Below are 20,693 nucleotides of genomic sequence, written 5' to 3' on the forward strand. Positions count from 1 at the left end.
GTTATATCAACACTCGTTCGCATGTACTAATAAATGGGTGGAAAAGATAAAACTGTTTACTTAACGATTCTGTGTAGAATTTACAACTCTGGTAGTTTAGGCAATTTGTCACGAAGAGTTGCCCCCTTGGTTGCTCCAGCGCGAGTGAGAGTGTGCTTCTTCTCTGCTTTTAATAACATTCAAGCAAGGTCACAACGGGGGACAGCAGAAATGGGTTTTCAGTGCAGCCAACTCACTCACTCACCCATATTGGGCACATTTTACCCATTATATGTGCGTGAGTGGTTGTACAGGTGAGTGACACCTAGTGGTATTGCTATACCAATAACACAAGTCATTGTTAGAGCTTTCAGTCACTGGCTTGGTTGGCACAACACAAGTCACTGTTGGAGGTTTCAGACACTGGCTTGGTTTACACAAGTCAATGCACGTACTTAAAGTCACTAACTTGGCTGGCAAAACAGATCATTGCTCACGATCTCAATCACTGGTTCAGTGATAGCAGAGATCTATTATATGGTCTCTGGTGATAGCTATTTCTCATGCTTTCAGTCATATTTACTTGCACTGATACAGACGGCATACTGCTGACAGGAAAAAGAACTCTCATTCTTCACTGTCCTTTCTCCACTTGATGATACACCAATGACAAACAAAACATAAGATTCACAGTTTATTTTAAAATCACTTGGCACAAGATTTGTATATTCCATTAAACGATATGATTTGTACAAAACCTAAAATATACGACATGAAAAAACCCTTATATTTAAACTGAACAATTGTATAAAACACTTCACTTTGTTTCACCAAGAACATCTGACCAAAAAGTAGCTTCAATCCAATCCAAAACATTACCACCGTGACATTAATATATCGAACATACAGAATAAGTACAGTTCATGTAAAACTGGATGGTGAAACTCATTTATGTTCAACAATACATTAGCAAAAATGAACACATGCAATAATAATGCAATAATCACAAATAGAGCACTTTGATTCAGATATGTACTTGTGCTTCTGTACAAAACAAAACATACCACATTTATTCCATCACAGACATGTCAGCACTCAACTGCTCCATTATGTAAAGGAATGTTGGTTTGAAAATACAGAGCTCCAAGCTTAATGGGAGCTCATCTCTTGTGTTCACAAATGTTGCATTACTAAGTACATGTTAAAATATGAATAAAATATATGGATTCTGTATATTTAAATTCTCACATTTGAAACAGCTAAAAACTGCTTAAGAAACTCAAGAAATCTGGAAAACTGTAAATAGGATAATGCACAAAATAAACAAAAATGAAAATAATTTTTACTAAAATATTGCTACGGTTGCAATTCTTATACACACACAGAAAATGGACAGTTTCTTGTTTGAAGCTAGATCGTTTTTATAAATTACAAACTCTTAACAAGATAGGATTTTTTCTGTGCATATGCAATGAATCATTGGTATTAAAGGTCTCGTTTCCGAAAAGCATTCTGACAAACATGATCACATCAATGATGGACATCACCTTGACCTTGACCATCAAAATGGAAGGTCATAACCTTGACCTTTCGAAAAGTAGGCAAGATCAGGAAGGTAAACATCTCTACAAGTATTTAACAAAGATCAGTATCTTCTGCAGTCTTGTCAATGGCTCCCATGATTGCCTCTTGGGGTGTTCGGCGCTCACACAGGTTGACAAATGTGTACAGATGTCTCAGAGCGTAGTCATTCTGGATGAAAACATAGACAAAGTCATGTTATTCCATGAAAAAGCAGACGAAGATCATATGAATGAAAATGAAAACCTTAAATATATCTGTCTGCACTTTTATTCTAGATAGTGTGGCCATTGTATCAAGATGACTTTCTTCTCCATTAGCTTAGGCAACCTTCCAACAATTCAATCGTGATTTCAAAGGTTCAGATCACAGGTTAAAGACAGGTGTCCACTCTAAATATACTTCTGTGTCCTGAAGACAAGAGACTTACTCATTATCCAGACTGTACACATCAATATTTTGTACCCACCTGTACAAGGTTGAGACCTGGGCAGTTGGTCCTCAGGTACTCTGTGATTGGTTTGTAGCAGTCATGTGACAGCAGGGGGCGTCGTTCCATCATTATGTCGTACACTATGTCCTTGTTGTTATTCACAGACAGTGCAACAATATGCTTGAATGTCTCTTCTGTCCTCCTGCGGGTCTGCAACGTGAAAGGTACTGACAGTAAGGATCTGATAAATTCATTTCAGGATCTGGGATTAGATGGAAATATTTGGACAAGTGTAGAGGGTTGATATCCATATTTCATTCAGTTCTCAGCCAGAGGGCAGTGTCTCTATATACATTCTTGAGTATAATGGTCTGGATGGGGTCTCTACATACCTTCATGTGTATAATGGTCTGGATAGGGTCTCTACATACCTTCGTGAGTACAATGGTCTGGATGGGGTCTCTACATACCTTCGTGAGTATAATGGTCTGGATGGGGTCTCTACATACCTTCATGTGTATAATGGTCTGGATAGGGTCTCTACATACCTTCGTGAGTATAATGGTCTGGATGGGGTCTCTATATACATTCTTGAAATTAATGGTCTGGATAGGGTCTCTACATACCTTCGTGAGTATAATGGTCTGGATGGGGTCTCTATATACATTCTTGAAATTAATGGTCTGGGTGGGGTCTCTACATACCTTCGTGAGTATAATGGTCTGGATGGGGTCTCTGTATACAGTCTTGAGTATAATGGTCTAGGTGGGGTCTCTATATACATTCTTGAAATTAATGGTCTGGGTGGGGTCTCTACATACCTTCGTGAGTATAATGGTCTGGATGGGGTCTCTACATACCTTCGTGAGTATAATGGTCTGGATGGGGTCTCTACATACCTTCATGTGTATAATGGTCTGGATAGGGTCTCTACATACCTTCGTGAGTATAATGGTCTGGATGGGGTCTCTACATACCTCCGTGAGTATAATGGTCTGGATGGGGTCTCTACATACCTTCATGTGTATAATGGTCTGGATGGGGTCTCTACATACCTTCGTAAGTATAATGGTCTGGATGGGGTCTCTACATACCTTCGTGAGTATAATGGTCTGGATGGGGTCTCTACATACCTTCGTGTGTATAATGGTCTGGATGGGGTCTCTACATACCTTCGTGAGTATAATGGTCTGGATGGGGTCTCTACATACCTTCATGTGTATAATGGTCTGGATGGGGTCTGTACATACCTTCGTGAGTATAATGGTCTGGATGGGGTCTCTACATACCTTCGCGAGTATAATGGTCTGGATGGGGTCTCTACATACCTTCGTGAGTATAATGGTCTGGATGGGGTCTCTACATACCTTCGTGAGTATAATGGTCTGGATGGGGTCTCTGTATACATTCTTGAAATTAATGGTCTGGGTGGGGTCTCTACATACCTTCGTGAGTATAATGGTCTGGATGGGGTCTCTGTATACATTCTTGAGTATAATGGTCTAGGTGGGGTCTCTATATACATTCTTGAAATTAATGGTCTGGGTGGGGTCTCTACATACCTTCATGAGTATAATGGTCTTGGTGGGGTCTGTATATATTCTTGAGTATAATGGTCTAGGTGGGGTCTCTATATACATCCTTATATTTAATGGTCTAGGTGGGGTCTCTACATACCTTCGTGAGTATAATGGTCTGGATGGGGTCTCTACATACCTTCGTGAGTATAATGGTCTGGATGGGGTCTCTACATACCTTCGTGAGTATAATGGTCTGGATGGGGTCTCTGTATACATTCTTGAGTATAACGGTCTAGGTGGGGTCTCTATACACATTCTTAAGTTTAATGGTCTGGGTGGGGTCTCTGTATACATTCTTGAGTATAATGGTCTGGATGGGGTCTCTACATACATTCTTGAGTATAATGGTCTGGATGGGGTCTCTACATACCTTCCCGAGTTTAATGGTCTGGGTGGGGTCTCTACATACCTTCGTGAGTATAATGGTCTTGGTGAGGTCTCTGTATACATTCTTGAGTATAATGGTCTGGATGGGGTCTCTATATACATTCTTGAGTATGATGGTCTGGTGGGGGTCTCTGTATACATTTTTGAGTATGATGGTCTCGGGCAGTAGGTGGAATCAGTACTTACATTTTTTAGATGTTCCAGCTTCTGCTTCTCAAGTCCTCGTTCGGACTCCGTCTTGGCCTGTGTCACTTTCAACTGCAGGATGTTCATCTCAACATCCTCTGATGGCACTGCATCCACCTGCATCACGGAGATAATAATGATGATAAAAATAGTACATCATCTTGCATTTTGCACAGACTCCACACATCAAGTCATTTCTCGTGGCATTTCATCAGAATCTGATTATAATTACCTCTGATAAACTAAGCTGCCTGTAAGGCACTAGAAGGTTAAAGTCACATGACTTCATACAACCGAGTACCCATTTTCTTCTGCGTGAACAGAGGCAATTTTGAACAAACTCACTTGCCTAAGGTAAGAACACATGTATCACATGTGCTTCATTGTGGGGCAGGACTGAAATCCTAGAAACTCTCAGGAATAAGTTGCTAATCCCGGTCACCCATCCAAGGACTGTCCAAGCTTGACGTTGTTTAATTTTAACTGATTCTCTGTGCACAGGACCACACGCTGCCACAATGCCACACTCACAATGTATGTATACACACCAAAACATTGTATGAAACAGTCACTTGATGATTTTCTTGAAATGCAGTGGAGATTGTACTGATACATTCCCACAACTAACATGTGTTCATGAGTATGTTCATGAATTGCCTGTGTTCACCCAGCAGTGAATGAGTACCCCGTGGATAAGCCATATGACTGCTAACCATCTAGCACCTCGAAGCTTGGGTTATCCGGGGTAATGACGTGTTAGCACTTTCAGCATGCATGAGGGTGTGGAAACAGTGGCTGTATAAACAGCCATTATTGTCATTATTACACAGATGTACCACACACAGAACAATACATCTAAAGACCTTACTCACACTAATATACTGATGTTACAGCAATGTGTAATTCTGAAATTCAGCATCATTGTTAACCACAATAATATATGGAAGTTACTTAGCATGATACTTAGCTGTGAAGCAAATGATGTCTACATTAAGAAACATTGTTGTAAGGTTGTGGGGAGCCCAGATCATAATGTTTCCATAAGGGAAATTTGCAACATTTTTACAATGTTTTGAAAATGCTGTGTCATGACCTTACCAATCTAAAGCCTTCCCACCACTGTTAAAATGTTGTGTGTTATCTGAGAAGTAACATCTGTTTGTCCTGCTAATCATAATCAACCCCCCCACTTCCTAACCTTGATGATCCACCACCACCACCACACACATTGTTTAAAACACAGTCCTGCGGTTTGTCATATTTCATACTCACATTGGGATTGGGGATAGGCATTTTGTCAAAGATATGCATCTGAGTGTTCTTCCCTTGGAATTCAGCAACATCCATATCTCCCATTGTCTGCAATAAGATTCCTGATTATTTCACAAGCTAGCAAAGCATTCTCCCATCTGTGACAATACAACCCACCCAACAAAAACAATCGGTTAAACCTGGAAATGTACCGTGAAGGTTTTACACCATTTTTAGCACTATTCCAGCAAAATCATGAAGAGGGACACTAGAATGGAAACCAAACAGATATTAACAGTGTCCCACTACACAGTGTTAACCAAACATTTAATAACAGTGTCCCCCCATTCAGTGTTAACCAAACAATTATTGACAGTGTCCCACTATACAGTGTTAACAAAAAAAAATTTAATGACAGTGTTCCACTGTACAGTGTTAACGAAAAACATTTAATGACAGTGTCCCACTGTACCGTGTTAGCGAAACATTTAATAACAGTGTCCTACCATACAGTGTTAACTAAACAATTAATAACAGTGTCCCACTATACGATGTTTATGAAACATTTGATAGCAGCGTTCCACTATACAATATATAACAAGGATTTGATAACAACATCTTGCAATACAAACTACACAACTGATATAGAATAGCATTGTACAGCAAAGCACTGAATTGACTACTCACCAGATTTCCATACTCCATGACATGGCTGGTGTTGGTTTCCCTCCTGACAATCTCAAACTGCTTTGTCAGTGTCTCTGTGCTGAGATCTTCCTGCAACACAAAAATGTTCAAACAATCAAACACTACCACTACCTCAGTTAATCTCTTTGTGCTGAATCCTCCTTTGTAGCGTGATCAGGTTTCAGGCTCAGTAATATGGTTGACTGTGTGTCCCTGAGAAGATGTAGAACTTCAGGTCTTCAGCAACCTATTCATTTTGCAAAATACGACTTAAAGGGGGTCAGCCATTTTGTTCTGAGAAGGTAGGGGTTCAGTAATTTTGTACAAATGTACTAGGGTGCACATGTGTGGTCCTTGCGTGTGTTCATGCATGTTTGTGTTTGTGAGAGTCAGCCATTTTGTATCCTGGTTTGTCTGGTCCTGACTCAATTATTTACAAACTGCAATCTACAGCTTCAATACTGTTCAGTGTAGTATTAAACAACAAAGAAAGTTCATCTTTGAGTCACTGGATTATCTGATCCAGTCTTCAATACTTTTAGACCAAATACAGCTGGCTGTCTCTGCCTCTCTTATTCCAGTCAGGGAGACAAGGAATGGTGCAGCTTGCCCTATACTGTTCAGTGCAGTACCAAATAGCAAACAGTGTTCTGAGTCACTGGATTATTTGATCCACAATATTGCAGCTTACCCTATACTGTTCAGTGCAGTACCAAACAGCAAACAATGTTCTGAGTCACTGGATTATTTGATCCAAAATAGTGCAGCTTACCCTATACTGTTCAGTGTAGTACCAAACAGCAAACAATGTTCTGAGTCACTGGATTATCTGATCCAAAATAGTGCAGTTTACCCTATACTGTTCCGTGCAGGACCAAACAACAAACAATGTTCTGAGTCACTGGATTATCTGATCCAGAACATTGCAGCTTACCCTATACTGTTCAGTGCAGTACCAAACAACAATGTTCTGAGTCACTGAATTATCTGATCCACAAGAGTGCAGCTTACCCTATCCGAATCTTCCATCCACCTGACACTGTACACATCCCCGAGGAAGGTCTTTCGCACCTTGTCCATGTAACAAGCATAGGACGACTCGTGAGGGTTGGCAGCAGTTGTGGCAAACACTGAGAAAATAACACCGGTTATATACATTAAAGATTAACCACAGTCACATTCATGAATTGGACGGCCAAAACCACAACTATCCTAAGTTTGGACCCGTATCTTTTCTTGTGGCAAACACTGGTAAAATAACAATAGATACATACATTTAAGGATCCACAGCCCCAGCCATGACTTAGGTGACAAAAAAATATATTCAAAAACAGAATTATTCATAGTTTGGAACACTATCTTTATTGTTTCATGGACATGTCTAACCAAAATCAGGTAATACAAATGAAAAGATTAGTAGTCAAATTCTTAAGTGAAATCTATCTTTATATATATATTTTTATTCTTTTGTGTGAGTGACAAAGCTTATTTCAAAAGAATGTTTCAAAAATAATCATGAAAACAGCACTGAAAGAAATAATCTTGACACTTCGGTGTACCTCATTCGCCTGCTTTGCTGATCGCTACGGCTACCATCAAGTGCAATCAATTAATGCTTCACCTAAACATAATCATGGGTGATTGGTCCATCGATCACCACCCATGACACCTACCAGTTCTTGATTGTTATTTCTACAAGTTGACTGAAAGCTGATTTTGACCCTCAACTTAAAGATCTTGACACAAATGGCGGACAATAGCAAGTGTCGACCAATGAGAGGGCTTGCTTTGACCACATCCCTTCATGCGACCAATCGTCCTTGCTATTGTCTGTAGCTGGGATACAAAAAAGTGTCCGGTCTTGTCTAGAGATATTGTACTGTGAATCATTTCATGTTGGGGGTCATCTCAAATTTTTCATATTTTCTTAAAAATCTTTAATCCTCGCAATGACATGAGGGCCTGTGCATATAATGCAATGATTGATATTGTTTTGTTTTGTCCACTCTAAGCATTATTCCGACTCTATGGCAATTGACTGTATGTAATCGAGTCTGGACCTGACAATCCAGTAATCAACAAAATTAACATTGATCTACACAATTGAGATACGGTGACATGTGTCAACCAAGTCCACCATCCTGATCACCTGATCCCATTAATCGTCTCTAATGACAAGCATGGGTTACTGAAGATCAATTCTACCTGGGATCTTCACAGGTCTGCTTGTTTAGAAATAAAAGGATAAGTCAGCCAATATCTGTGAAAACAAGAATTTGTTTCTGTAGATAAAATCACTCACATATAAGTACATCAAAAAGCCTCACCATTGATGTCCTTGGGCAGGAGATTATTGGTAAACATTGAACCGGATTCGCAAGCCTCCACATAGATCACCATCTGATTGGTCATAAGATATTTAGATTTTAATAAACAGAGTAGATTGGAATTATTAACTATCATTATTAAAAAAATAAAGAATTTAAGAAATATATGCATGATTCAATATATCCAATATATTTTCAATACACACTGTATCACCTGATCCCGTTAGTCGTCTCTTATGACAAGCATGGGCTGCTGAAGATCAAGTCTAACCTGGATCTTTGCAGGAGTTCACAAGTTACTGTACCTTGCCATATCTCTTGTCTTTGTGCATCTTCAGGATCGTATGATGGAGGTCCGATGCATGGAGCTGAAAACAAACCACATCATGTCACAAATACTATTTGACCTTGTTCCTACAAAGCATTTTATTCAGAAAATATTAATCCTGCATATATAAGATTAGAATTCATGAGTGAGTGAGTTTAGTTTAATACTGCACTCAGCAATATTAGTTCAAAATGATACGGTTCCTTCTGTTTACACATACTGTACCATATAGCTCCCGAAAAGTCACAACTAAAGCATCATGGATCTTACACAATCAGTGAGCAGAAAACTGTCAATGAACTTACAAACTTGCTCCCGAATGCAATAAGTCCAGGAGCTCCGTGGTCAACAAAGTTCACAAAGACATGATCATTTGGTCCACTGAAAAAAAAACCCTTGGTGGTGTCAAAAAAATCTGACAGCATTTAGACAACATACTCTAAAGAGGAGGATTAAACTCAAAAAGGTACAAATTATTTAGTTCCAGTTCGGAAACAAGGGAATTATTGTGACTGTTTTCTGGATGTGCCTAAAGAGACCAGAAATACTAGTTTCAACAATAAATTTTAACACAAAATCACATGTGCTGACATACCCTTGGGAAAATCTGAGGGAAGTTGACAATTCTGGGGAAGAGAGATAACTCTCAAAAGTCCCCAGACAGTTGGTGCGAACCATGCTCATTGGTTTTCCTGTGGCCTATGATTGTCAAAAGAGTATATTTCAGAAGTGCTTTGCTTTGATTTTGGGAGTGCTTGATAAACTCCTTTTCAAACCTCATTCATGGCTTTTTTTACTATATTTTGAGAACAGACATAAAAACTGACCTTGATCTACCATGTTACTAAGGAAGGTGTGCGATATATTTCCAAGGTATCAGTATTTCAGTTCCATCTTCTTGTCTCTTTTTGGTGAAAATGTACTTAATCGCCAAAATTATATTTTTTTGTCTATGTATCCAAATTCAAATGAATTTTCTTCATATTTTGTAGAATTTTTAGTACAATCGTATTGTGTAGGTTTAGGCTAAAATTTGTAGCAACTATGATACAGTGGTTAAAAAATCCCATTGCCCGACGCCAAGGACAAGTCTGTTTTCATTTCAGGCAATCAAATAATGGTATCTTGCTTGTTCGTGGGCTACTAGATAATTTCAGGTAACAGTTTTCAAAGTGCAAATAAACTTGAATTTCATTTCATATCTGCTCATAATGTAGTTATTACATTTTGCTATGATAATAAAGTAGAGTTATCTTTCTTGGCTGTTTTTCAATAAATAGTCCAGTAAACATTAACACCAAATACTATGTTGATTTATTCTTTCATAATGTAATAACCATGATTATGACATAAAAATCAGGGCAAGTGGAAAATCAGTCAGGACAAGTTACTTTCTTCAAGTCACTTGCCCTTTGGCAAGTGGGTTTTAAAAAAGATTTTGAACTCGTGTGATAAAATCAGGATGTGGTGGGGAGGTTTGGTTCTAGGCGGAGGGTGAAGAGGAAAACTGCTACCCACCTCTCGAGTACCCGCCCACTTCCGATGCCAACCATTCCTTCCTTGTCCCCACTCAGAACCTTCAGGAAGTTCTTGGGATCCACTTCCTGGATAAAATGGTCATGATATCAGCTATTGTTAGGAATAGTCAGTAAACTATGAATTTTAGTTCTGATAACCATAAGTCAATATACCATAAAACAAATTATACAAGTAATTAGCACCAAAGAACAGGGCCTCTTCCTCAAACCAGTGACCATATAACAGATATCTAATATAGGGTCTCTGCTCAAGAGGAGAGAGAGGGAAAGAGAGAGAGAATGGGGGGAGGTCATGGTACAAGGATCCATAATCAGTGTCTACTTTATCCTGCAAGTGTTCCAAGTGTTTGCTCACAATATTGTATCCTTATGACCCTGATAACAGTTTCTAGAAATTTCATCATTTTTCAGTCTTATGTTTCGTAGGACACGTTTGTGGAGGAAAACATTTCTCCCTACCTCTTTCCTGTAGTCAATCTTGACACCTTCATAAACATCAGGGCCATCAGGACGGTTGATGATCTTTCCTGGCGTGGGATTCCTTCAACAAAGTTGGGGAATGAGTAAAGGGGTGAACATTTCACCAGACAGATTACTCCATTAATGGTGAGATGAGGTGAGGTAGGGTGAGGTGAAGGGAGGTAACCTGAAGTAACATGTCACACTGCACTTATACAGCTATGAGTCCACATAACCAAAACTTTTCAGCACACGCCCAATGAGACATTTTTTCGTTTTGTTTATTGCAGCAATATTTCAGTCATATTGCAGGTGCCAGGACTCTGGTCTAGACAATCCAGTGATCAACAGCATATGTATCAGTCTACACAACTGGTGTAAGTCAGGGAACTATACATAGTTCAAGGGAAGGGGTAGGGAAAATAGTTTCTTTCACTCGCAGAACTTATGTACTGGTATGTTGTGACAGCAGAAAGCCAGTCGACATTCCCACATTCTTAGCCATCATACAGCCAGGTCTCGTTAAATCTGACATCCATTCACCCGACAATCAGTTTTATCCGACAGTCGGTTTTATCCGATGCTTTTGTTGGTGACAAATTGAATAAATGTAACTTAGTCTCAATTATTTACTCCAACATTCTTGTTAATCCGAGAATTTGTTGTTCAACGGATGATGTTGGATTAATGAGACCTGTCTGTATTTTTAAAACTAAATATTTTCTATGGTAAGGGGATTAGGACTGTTTATGTACATTATAAGTAAGCTAGTCAGGCTAGAAGATTTTATTGTCTATGGCCAGAAACAAAATAAGCCACAGGCTGCAGGATGGACATTATTCATGTACGTACAAACTTGCAGCTTGTGTCACTTTTGACATAAAGATGTCAAATTAACAAATACATTTGAAATACTACAACACTACAACACACAACAGCACACTACAACAATCATGAACTCCAACAGACCACTGTTTTTCACTTGTTATTACTGTAGTTCTTTATGCCCTTTGTAAAAAATCAACCACAAGCGGTTGGGGATAAAACAAATCCAGTTCTCTATATCTTTCAGTTTGCTATAATGTATACTGTAGAGGGCTGATATACATTCAACAAACATGTCACCTTTTGACCTCTGGCTTCTCATTCTTTACAGTATGTGAGTGGTTTAGGTCGTGGACAACAGAAATGGGCTCCACACTTTGTAGCTATGTAGGGATTCGAATTCAGGTCTTCGACATGACAAGCAAATGGCTCTCCCACCATCCATCCTGCCTTAGGTGAACATATAGGACAAGTATATATATCCTGTCTTTCTCAAAGGAAATAGTGAGATCATCTAGAGGTTAAAGCGTTCATTCATGAAACCAAAGACCCAGGCTTGATTGTTCAAATGAGTACAGTGTGTGAAGCCCATTTCTGATGTCACATTGTCTCATTGTTGGGATATTGCTAAAAGCAGCATAAAACCATACCATACCATACATATTAATTAAGATTTGCCTTCAGATAAAAGATTAATGCCATTAGACTGAAATGAATTGAAAATATATCTGTGCATATAAATATTTAAAATATCTTTGTGTTTTGGGTAGATTTGTTTAGCTAGGAAATCATTTGTTTTGAATTTCCAATTTTATGCTGCTGCCGCTGGCAAAATGATTTTAATCTATGTTAAAGCACTGGAGTCAAAGGTTGATTAGTGTTACAATCAACTTCTTCAAGGGGACACAAGTGAAGGCCCAACACTAGTGGATTATTTATAGACCATCACCGTATAGCTGGGAATAGTAAACCTAATCTCACTTACTCAGACAAAAGAACAAAATATTTTGTACAAACATTTGCATCTTCTCTTGTTAAAGTGGGAACAAACACGTGTTACTGTCTGTAACAATGGGTAAAAATTTGTTATTAGTTAGCATTTGGAAAACATTCTTAGTAATAGTACCAATGGGAAGAAATCTATTACAAAATGTAACAATGGGAAGAAATTTGTTACTAACTAACAATGGGAAGAATTATTTTTTTAACTGTAACAATGGGAAGAATGTTTTCGCAACTGCAACAATGGGAAGAAAAATGTTACTAACTGTAACAATGGGAAGAAATTTGTTACTAACAAGGAGAAGAATTATTTTATTAACTGTAACAATGGGAGGAATTTTATTATTAACTGTAACAATGGGAGGAATTTTATTATTAACTGTAACAATGAAAAGAATTTTTTTAGCAACTGCAACAACAGGAAGAAATTTGTTACTAACTGTAACAATGGGAGGAATTTGTTACTAACTGTAACAATGGGAACAAATTTGTTACAACATGTAACAATGGGAGGAAACTTGTTACTGTCTTCAACAACGGGAAGAAATTTAGAATACTATCTGTTACCCAAACCGGACAGAGTATATACACAGACAATTTTGCGTCTGAGATATCTACATCTGGTTCCGATTGTCTCAAGGCACAGCTGTCCCTGCATGTGATACATCTGATATCAAATTCCACTTCAGTGATTTAGTTACACAGGAACATCATATATTGCTAAACTGCCTTAAAGTGAGAGTATCTCATTATCTCAACTGAATATAAGTCACGAACAAAAGCCCATCATTAGCTGAATGTGGGAAGGCTTATGGTTATTGACACATTTGGAGGTAATGTAACCCCAAGATCACATACTGACCCTGAGGTCACACATCAAAGAGGCATGGTTCTGGGTTTCAGCAAGATATCAGCTGATGGACACACCCACATCAGCTGATCAGTTTCAGCATTATCAATGTGCTCAAGAATGCATGGTCTCACAATCACTAAAACCAGTCCTCCTAAACACAATCCAATCTAAGATACTGGGAAATTATTACTTTAGACACATCATTTTCAAATACATTGTTAATACTCCAAAAAGTCACTTTGTTCAAGGAACAATATTGTCACATTGCTGAACACGAATTTGACTTGTGACCAGGCAAGCCAAACTTACTAAAAATAATTCAAATATTCTAAAATATATCGCATCAACTTTTTAAAGAATTTCATTGCTCAATGGACAAAAAATGTTGTGTCTCATTGCCTGACACCATTTCAACCACAGACACAAAACTTTTCATCATTTTCTATCACTATCCTTGGCTGTTTACAAGAGTTAACTGTCTCTTTGACTACAGGAATCCACAATACTTAGACCCACAAAACTTGATTCATAATTCAATGGTTTATTATGTAAAACTATATGGTTTAATAACAGTGACTAGGCAGCATTAGAGAGGTGATGGTCAGCCAATCTGCCTAGCTGCTGTCTCTGAGTCATGTTCCGACCAACACAAAGCATTCTCAATTTATTCCTCAGGGTCAAATCCTGATCAGATTGTCCCATGTTGCATTGCAACAGATGTGTGGTCAACCTGCAGTATCCAGCTTCTCATCCACAATGTCATGCTTCAGTGGTAAACTGGCCTTTGTTTAACTTTGATTATAGGTGACTATGGTCACAATGGTCAAGCTGCGTTGATTTCATTTCTATTGAAAGCGATGTCATTATTTAGAAAGATACCTGGTATTTGATTTACTTAACTCAGGGAATATAAAAGTATTCTGGCAAACCCTGTTCCAAAATGCTTAAATGCTAGTCTAAACACAAACACACGAAGACAAAAACAGATTTATTCATTTCCTTGTATAAGACCTGACCAATTTTATTTCTTGATTAACAGATATATGTGCCAGTTGTATTTTGAAACTTTTCCTGCTCCCCACCCCAAAAAATCCAAATGTTTTCATTGGCCGAGAATGTAAACTTACAAAAAGGAAAAAAACAACTGTTTTTACTGGTTTGGCCCCATATACATACACTTCATTAATGCCAACAGTACTTTTAGTAGTTAAAGAAAAAAATGTTTTTTAACTATGTTGTAAAACATCTCTGCAGAAAATATATCCCAAAGATATTCATGATATGAACCCTTTTTTTCATGTTCAGCATATAAATCACACAACTTATTTTATTTTAATTATATCCTTATTTGTTTTACACACATGAACCCTAATCATGCTCAAACACAACATATTGCCCCTAAATGTGAAATCACATGTAGCGTGACATCAGCATCTAAAAATCCAGATAAAGAAGATCCTTATCCAAAACACCTGCCAGTGACCAGAGAAGCAGCTGTTCTATCAAGCATATGACATGCGACACCTGGTAGACTGATTCAGATCAATACTTGAGATACTTACTCTTCATTGTAGGCGATATCATCATACATCATGGTGATGATTCTCTCTTCTGGGATTCCATTCTTACGCACGATCTGGTACGCATGACATGCATCAGCCTTTAACAAAAAATTAAATTATTTCTGTCACAAAGGAGGCCATTTTCTCAAAATTGATGACAACGACAACGATGATGATGATTTAATAGTCCTGGTGAATTTTTACTAGCAAGGGACCACAGGACCAGCATACATTGTTGCACACTGAAAGGCATGATTGTTTGTTCCAAAATCTTAGAATCTTGTGATGATCAGTATAAATAGTGATCCAGCTTAAGTATACATTCTACACTTTCATTACGATTCAGTTTACTGAAGATGGAGGATCAAAATTGGAACTACATTTTATTCAACTTAATTAAACTTAAGAGTAGCCCTATCACTTCTATCAAATAGTGTACATTCCTGGTCAGTTCAGTAGCATTGCTTATCATTGTTTTTGAGACTCTACATACATGACCCATTAATCTCCATGACTCGTGGTGTAGCGATATCTACTGATGTTGACCCAAGTGACCACAGGCATCTAGTCACCTGTGACCTGTCTCATGATGTATCATCTGACCCAGTCACATGAGGTCACATACCAACTTGGACCTAATCCTACGTGACCAAACGCCTGTCCATGGTCCACACGTTGTGGTCAGGTACAGACTTTACAAGGAGTAAGAGAGCGAGTTTCGTTTTACGAGGCGCTCAGCAATATTCCAGCTATATGGTGGTGGTGGTTCGATTTAATGAAACAAACACAGTTTGTTCGCAATGACCAAACAATCAATAACATTTTGTCATAATTAAACACAAACAATTTTGGAACACACTTCATTAACAACATTTTTCACAGCGTTGGTTTTGTCTGCTACATTTCATACAGCACTACAAGCTTGTTTCTTATCATGAGTCAATTTATCTTAACGACTCCAGGAAATTTATGTTCTTAACATACTAGTCCTCCTTCAAAGATGCAGAATTTGTAAATGCATCCTTGTGCAATTTGCCCAAAAATTGAAATAACTCCATGCTTTTTCTATATTTTTTGTGCATTAACAAATGTAACCAAGAGGAATTGATAAATCGCACTCACTACTATTTTTCGATGATTGATTGGTTGCAATGAACCATCAGTTGTGAGATTTTAAACAAATCCAAACATTATATGGTGGCAGTCTGTAGATAATTAAGTCCGGATGAGACAATCCAGTGATCAACAGCATGAGCATCAATCTACTTAACTGGGGTAAAATGATGTGTCAGCGAAGTAAGTCACCCTGACCGTCTGATCCCCTTATTCCCTTCTTATGACTAGCATTGGTTACTGAAGATCAATTGAAGCCTGTATCTTCACGGCTGCACACCATCTGACCTAGCTTGTGTGCATATTCACACTGCAAGTACACTTTGCGTGAAATGATAATTCTAGCCTGTACATTCCAAATTATGCGAAAACTTCAAAACAACATTGCAGAAACTTTGTCAGTAAACTGTGCAGAAACTATGTCAGTAAATTTGTCACAGATAGTTTATGTCTGAAACAATAGAAATGACAATTCTAGCCTGCTTCAACACAGCATTGCTGAAACTATATCAGTAAACTGTCAATTCGTCACAGACATTTTATGGCTGAAACAATAGAGTGATGTGACAGCTGTAACATCTAATTGGCTTTAGTTTGATGAAAGGAAATTATTTGCATAGTATATTATTTTGCACATTTTATACGAGCACTTTTGTTTATATCAGTTAAGTGACATAAAAAAATGTTTCACTATTCATTTATATTTTTCAGAACAGTGGTATTTACAAAGTTTATCCCAGAAAAAGATTGTCATTTGTAAATTGTAACAGCAAAAGCTTTCGTGCAATCATTTTATAACCTATTTTCTTTAACACCTATGACATTTCATCCCTTTAATGGTATGGTTTCTGGCAGTATTCGAAATAACTGCTGACCCAGAGGCAAATACATGTATGTGCAGGCCCTTATTGACTTCAGTAAATTATCTTCAATTATTTTTCAACTAGGATGTTTCCCCTTTCTGTCTTTATGAATGTTTAGGAATCATCTATGTTCCATCATGTTACAGTAACTTACAGTTTCACTTCCTGGTATTTCAGTGCTTGGTGTAGTCTAATAAATACAAACTCCTCTGTGTGCCATAGGCTTCGCTTGATTTTGTAGAAACAGTGTGTACAATGTAGTCTATGTTGTTTTAATTGGTTTGACTTTTATAAAATGGGCCTGCAGATTTCATTCAGGACCTGTAAATCTTAAAGCCTGCAGGTAGCAGCAGGACCTGATGGTCAGCTGGTAAATCAAACACATGTCTCCAGCCAATCAAATATGGAGTAGATAGGCAAATGAAAATATACTTTCATGGTACCACAACTAAGGTTACCTTGCAATCATCAATTCAATGTCTCAAAATGTGTTTAAAATTGTCAGTACCACTCTCACTAAATATTACATGAAACCATAGCATCAATAAAGCATCACTGTACATATTGAATATGTGTTGCTGAAAAATACAATTTTAAAGTAGTGATTCAGATTCTCTCATTCAATGGATACACTACAATGGATAATGTATTAAACGTTTATTGGTTCCAACATTCATTCATACTTGAAGCTGCATTACCAATAAAGATAGCCTGACTGACAATCTGGATGTTGATACTTATGGTTCTGTGATTATTATTGCCAACCAACAAGGAAACTTTATTGGCCTCTTTGTTCCACAAAATGTATCTTGAAGCTTCACACCAGGATAAGATCAAGGAGTGTTATTGGGATAGCTGTAAGTATCATGACTGTTTGTCACAATCACATGACTGAATCTGGGATTTTCATTTAGGAAATAACTAGTTTCACTTTCAAGTGACAGGGGATGACAATCCAAGCTGATGAGGAATGGATGGTTGATTTGAGTGCATGGTTTAACTATGTCACAGTGGTTACTGCATGTTGAGAGGAAAGCAAAAAGTCCTTGAATGCTGCCACTTGGCAATAAATATTTGGAAATTAATTTCAACTCATAGTAGAATAGTGAAGTAAGGGATATTATTTTGAAACAGTGATTCATTAAAACATTTTACAAAGCATCAAACACCTCAGTTTTTCCTCACATCAAACACAAGATATAAGACAACCCCCCTCGCCCCTAAAAAAATATATGAAAAAAAACAAACAAACAAAAATTTAAAAAATGAAATAAATAAAATTAACAGCAAAAAACTTCATCATGATATGATAATGTCCGCCATATACATAAGCACATTGCCACTTTAGGTATCTGCACAGCGTAAATTAACTGTTATGGTAACGCTCGAGTATGAGGATCCTCTTTGATAAGCCTTTGTTTCCGAATATACTTCCCTCTCAACCACGATTTCAGCCTGGGTCACCCCACTTCGCACCGAATTTCGGATACCCACACTGAAAGAATTTTCGCAAGTCATTTTGACAGCTATCAAGCACCACGAACAATAACGGCTTCGGTTTACCTGATGTCTGTAGTTATACCAGCCATTGGAACCCGCGACGATCACTGCCCAGTGTTTCGGTTCTTCGTTTACGCTTCGGGCATACACTGCCACTATCAAAGGAAGGAGAGCTAGGAGTTTTCGTACCATGTTTATCGGAGGTTAACATACAATGTGACGGGCTCGAATCTGCTCTATTTACAAACAGGTGCCCGTACAACTCCTTACAGCGCAGAGGAGGCAACTCATATATGGTTGTTGATGTACACGCGATGTCCAGAACATTCGTGATCACGAGAGGGTTCGTCAGTTATTAACTCACAGGGAAGAAAATTGGAAACGGACCTTATTTATGAGGTCAGGTTCACTTGATAACAATCACGCCTTCACAATTCAAACAGAATTTTTAAATCTTAACCTAACGAAGCATTTATCCACCGACAACGCATTCTAACGTAGCGACAGTGGTGTGGAAATATAGCGATGTTCTTGTTTCTATTTCACAGCCTATATTAATGTCGTGTTTTTTAATGTCTTGTTTTGTTGTTTTACGCTTCACTGATAAGTTTACTTCTATATGACGGGAATCTGTAAATACGCAAGTCTGGACCAGACCATCCAGTGAATGTTACGTTTGCTGAAGATCAGTTCTGACCCTCAAGGGTCATCAAGTGATGGACATTATGAGCATCGAACGAGGACATGCATCAACCAAGTCCCCAAGTTAACACAGGACAAATCTTTCAAAAATACCGTTGATGGAAATACGTTATCAATTAAGACAGTACGAAATCCACAAATGTGCAAAATTATGCGATAAACATGGGGGCGGTAGATGTCGCCTAGTGGTTAAAGCGTTTGCTTATCACGCTGAAAACGCGGATTCGATTGCCCACATGGGTACAATGTGTGATGCCCATTTCTGGTGATATTGCTGGAATATCGCTAAAAAAGAGGGTTAAAATCATACTCACTTGACGATAAACCATGTCTCTAAATTCAAAACCGGCAACATCTGGTTACCGTGTGACTAGGATGGTCAAACTACTGTTGACCAGTTCAGAGGCATTCGTTGTGTTGTCCCCTTGCATTGACATGGTGTTCTTTGTGACCATACTAAAGGCGAATATATGATCAACACATGACACGTTCACTCGTCACGCCGATGGTCCGGGTTCGATTCCCACATGGGTACAGTGGCCCTGATAGTGCGGAAATATTGCTAAAGGCGTCATAAAACTAAGATCACCACCTCAACACACAACCGCATCCTCACACAGGTAAGGGACATAACTCTGTGGATATAATATAAGTATTATTTTATGAAGTTTGTGCGACTATCGTGAGTCTCTAGGGGGTTGGAGGGATGTGGTTCCTGTCTTGCGAACAGCATTACATCATGCCTTGTTACCGTATATGCTCACTGTCACTGAATGTGACGTTTCGATGTAGATCACTTGCTTGATAACAGTGTTAGCATATACAACGAAACGTAGCATTCATTGCAGTAAAGAACTTGACTATCTATAGAACTTCTAAAATGCCTCTCAAAGAAATGGAAGAGGTTGATGTACAGTATGGTGGCATTACTCATATTAGTTATGATTATAGATAAAGGCTATATTAAGTCAGAGGGACAAAGGGTAGGGATGGGTTATTCTTGATTACAATGAAGAAGTTGTCGATCATGAAAAACGTTGCATTTAACGTTTGGCATAAAACAAAATTTGCTCACGTATGTGTCTTCCAATTTATACAAATGTGAAATAGACTACACATGGATAAGCCAGGGGTTACGGTGTACCATAGTGCCACAGCTATCCAGGGCCTGGATTTTCGAAGTTCTCTTAGCGCTAAGATTGTTGCAAGGTAATGTTATATGTATGGCACTAGACTAAGGCTTAGTCTCTGAATATATGTATTTTTGATAGTGAGAAACAAACTCATTTTAATTGAACAGGAGATCTGAACCCGAAGAAATCTAGCCATGCTTCATTTAAGGCTTTAGCATTGCAGAGAAGGTTTAGCAGTAGGCAAAATAATGTGGTTCAGGGACTGTGAGACAGACTGGTATGGGACTTATATATTTCGACTATCGTAGCGCCAAGAGTGCTTCGAAAATCTAGGCGCAGAACATTGTCTCAGTAAGACATGTTCTTTTATAACCAAAGTAATACAGTAATGGTGTTTTCTTAAC

General features: G+C 38.2%; 1 protein-coding gene across 1 annotated transcript; it reads right to left on the minus strand.

Moving 5' to 3' along the window:
- Positions 1-660: 660 nt before the first annotated feature.
- On the minus strand, positions 661-18,837 carry LOC137294991 (legumain-like). Its single transcript, XM_067826230.1, has 13 exons — positions 18,518-18,837; positions 14,979-15,076; positions 10,737-10,818; positions 10,258-10,343; positions 9,045-9,120; positions 8,717-8,779; positions 8,412-8,484; positions 7,096-7,214; positions 6,085-6,174; positions 5,419-5,505; positions 4,147-4,263; positions 2,030-2,203; positions 661-1,731 (listed from the first exon to the last, which is right to left on the minus strand). Exons 1-13 carry the CDS (start codon positions 18,644-18,646, stop codon positions 1,615-1,617), a joined length of 1,311 nt encoding a protein of 436 aa, XP_067682331.1. The 5' UTR covers positions 18,647-18,837; the 3' UTR covers positions 661-1,614.
- Between the last annotated feature and the right edge of the window lie 1,856 nt (positions 18,838-20,693).

The sequence above is a fragment of the Haliotis asinina genome, chromosome 8 (genome assembly GCF_037392515.1).
Source record: "Haliotis asinina isolate JCU_RB_2024 chromosome 8, JCU_Hal_asi_v2, whole genome shotgun sequence".
Classification (NCBI taxonomy): domain Eukaryota; kingdom Metazoa; phylum Mollusca; class Gastropoda; order Lepetellida; family Haliotidae; genus Haliotis; species Haliotis asinina.

What these genes read in the sequence shown, in the direction of transcription:
- LOC137294991 (XM_067826230.1), bottom strand. Translation starts at nt 18,646, where the DNA reads ATGGTACGAAAACTCCTAGCTCTCCTTCCTTTGATAGTGGCAGTGTAT. An exon ending in AAGACAAGAGATATGGCAAG is followed by an intron (nt 8,485 to 8,716) that starts GTACAGTAACTT and finishes ATGACCAATCAG; the next exon opens with ATGGTGATCTATGTGGAGGC. An exon ending in GGATGGAAGATTCGGATAGG is followed by an intron (nt 6,175 to 7,095) that starts GTAAGCTGCACT and finishes TTTGTGTTGCAG; the next exon opens with GAAGATCTCAGCACAGAGAC.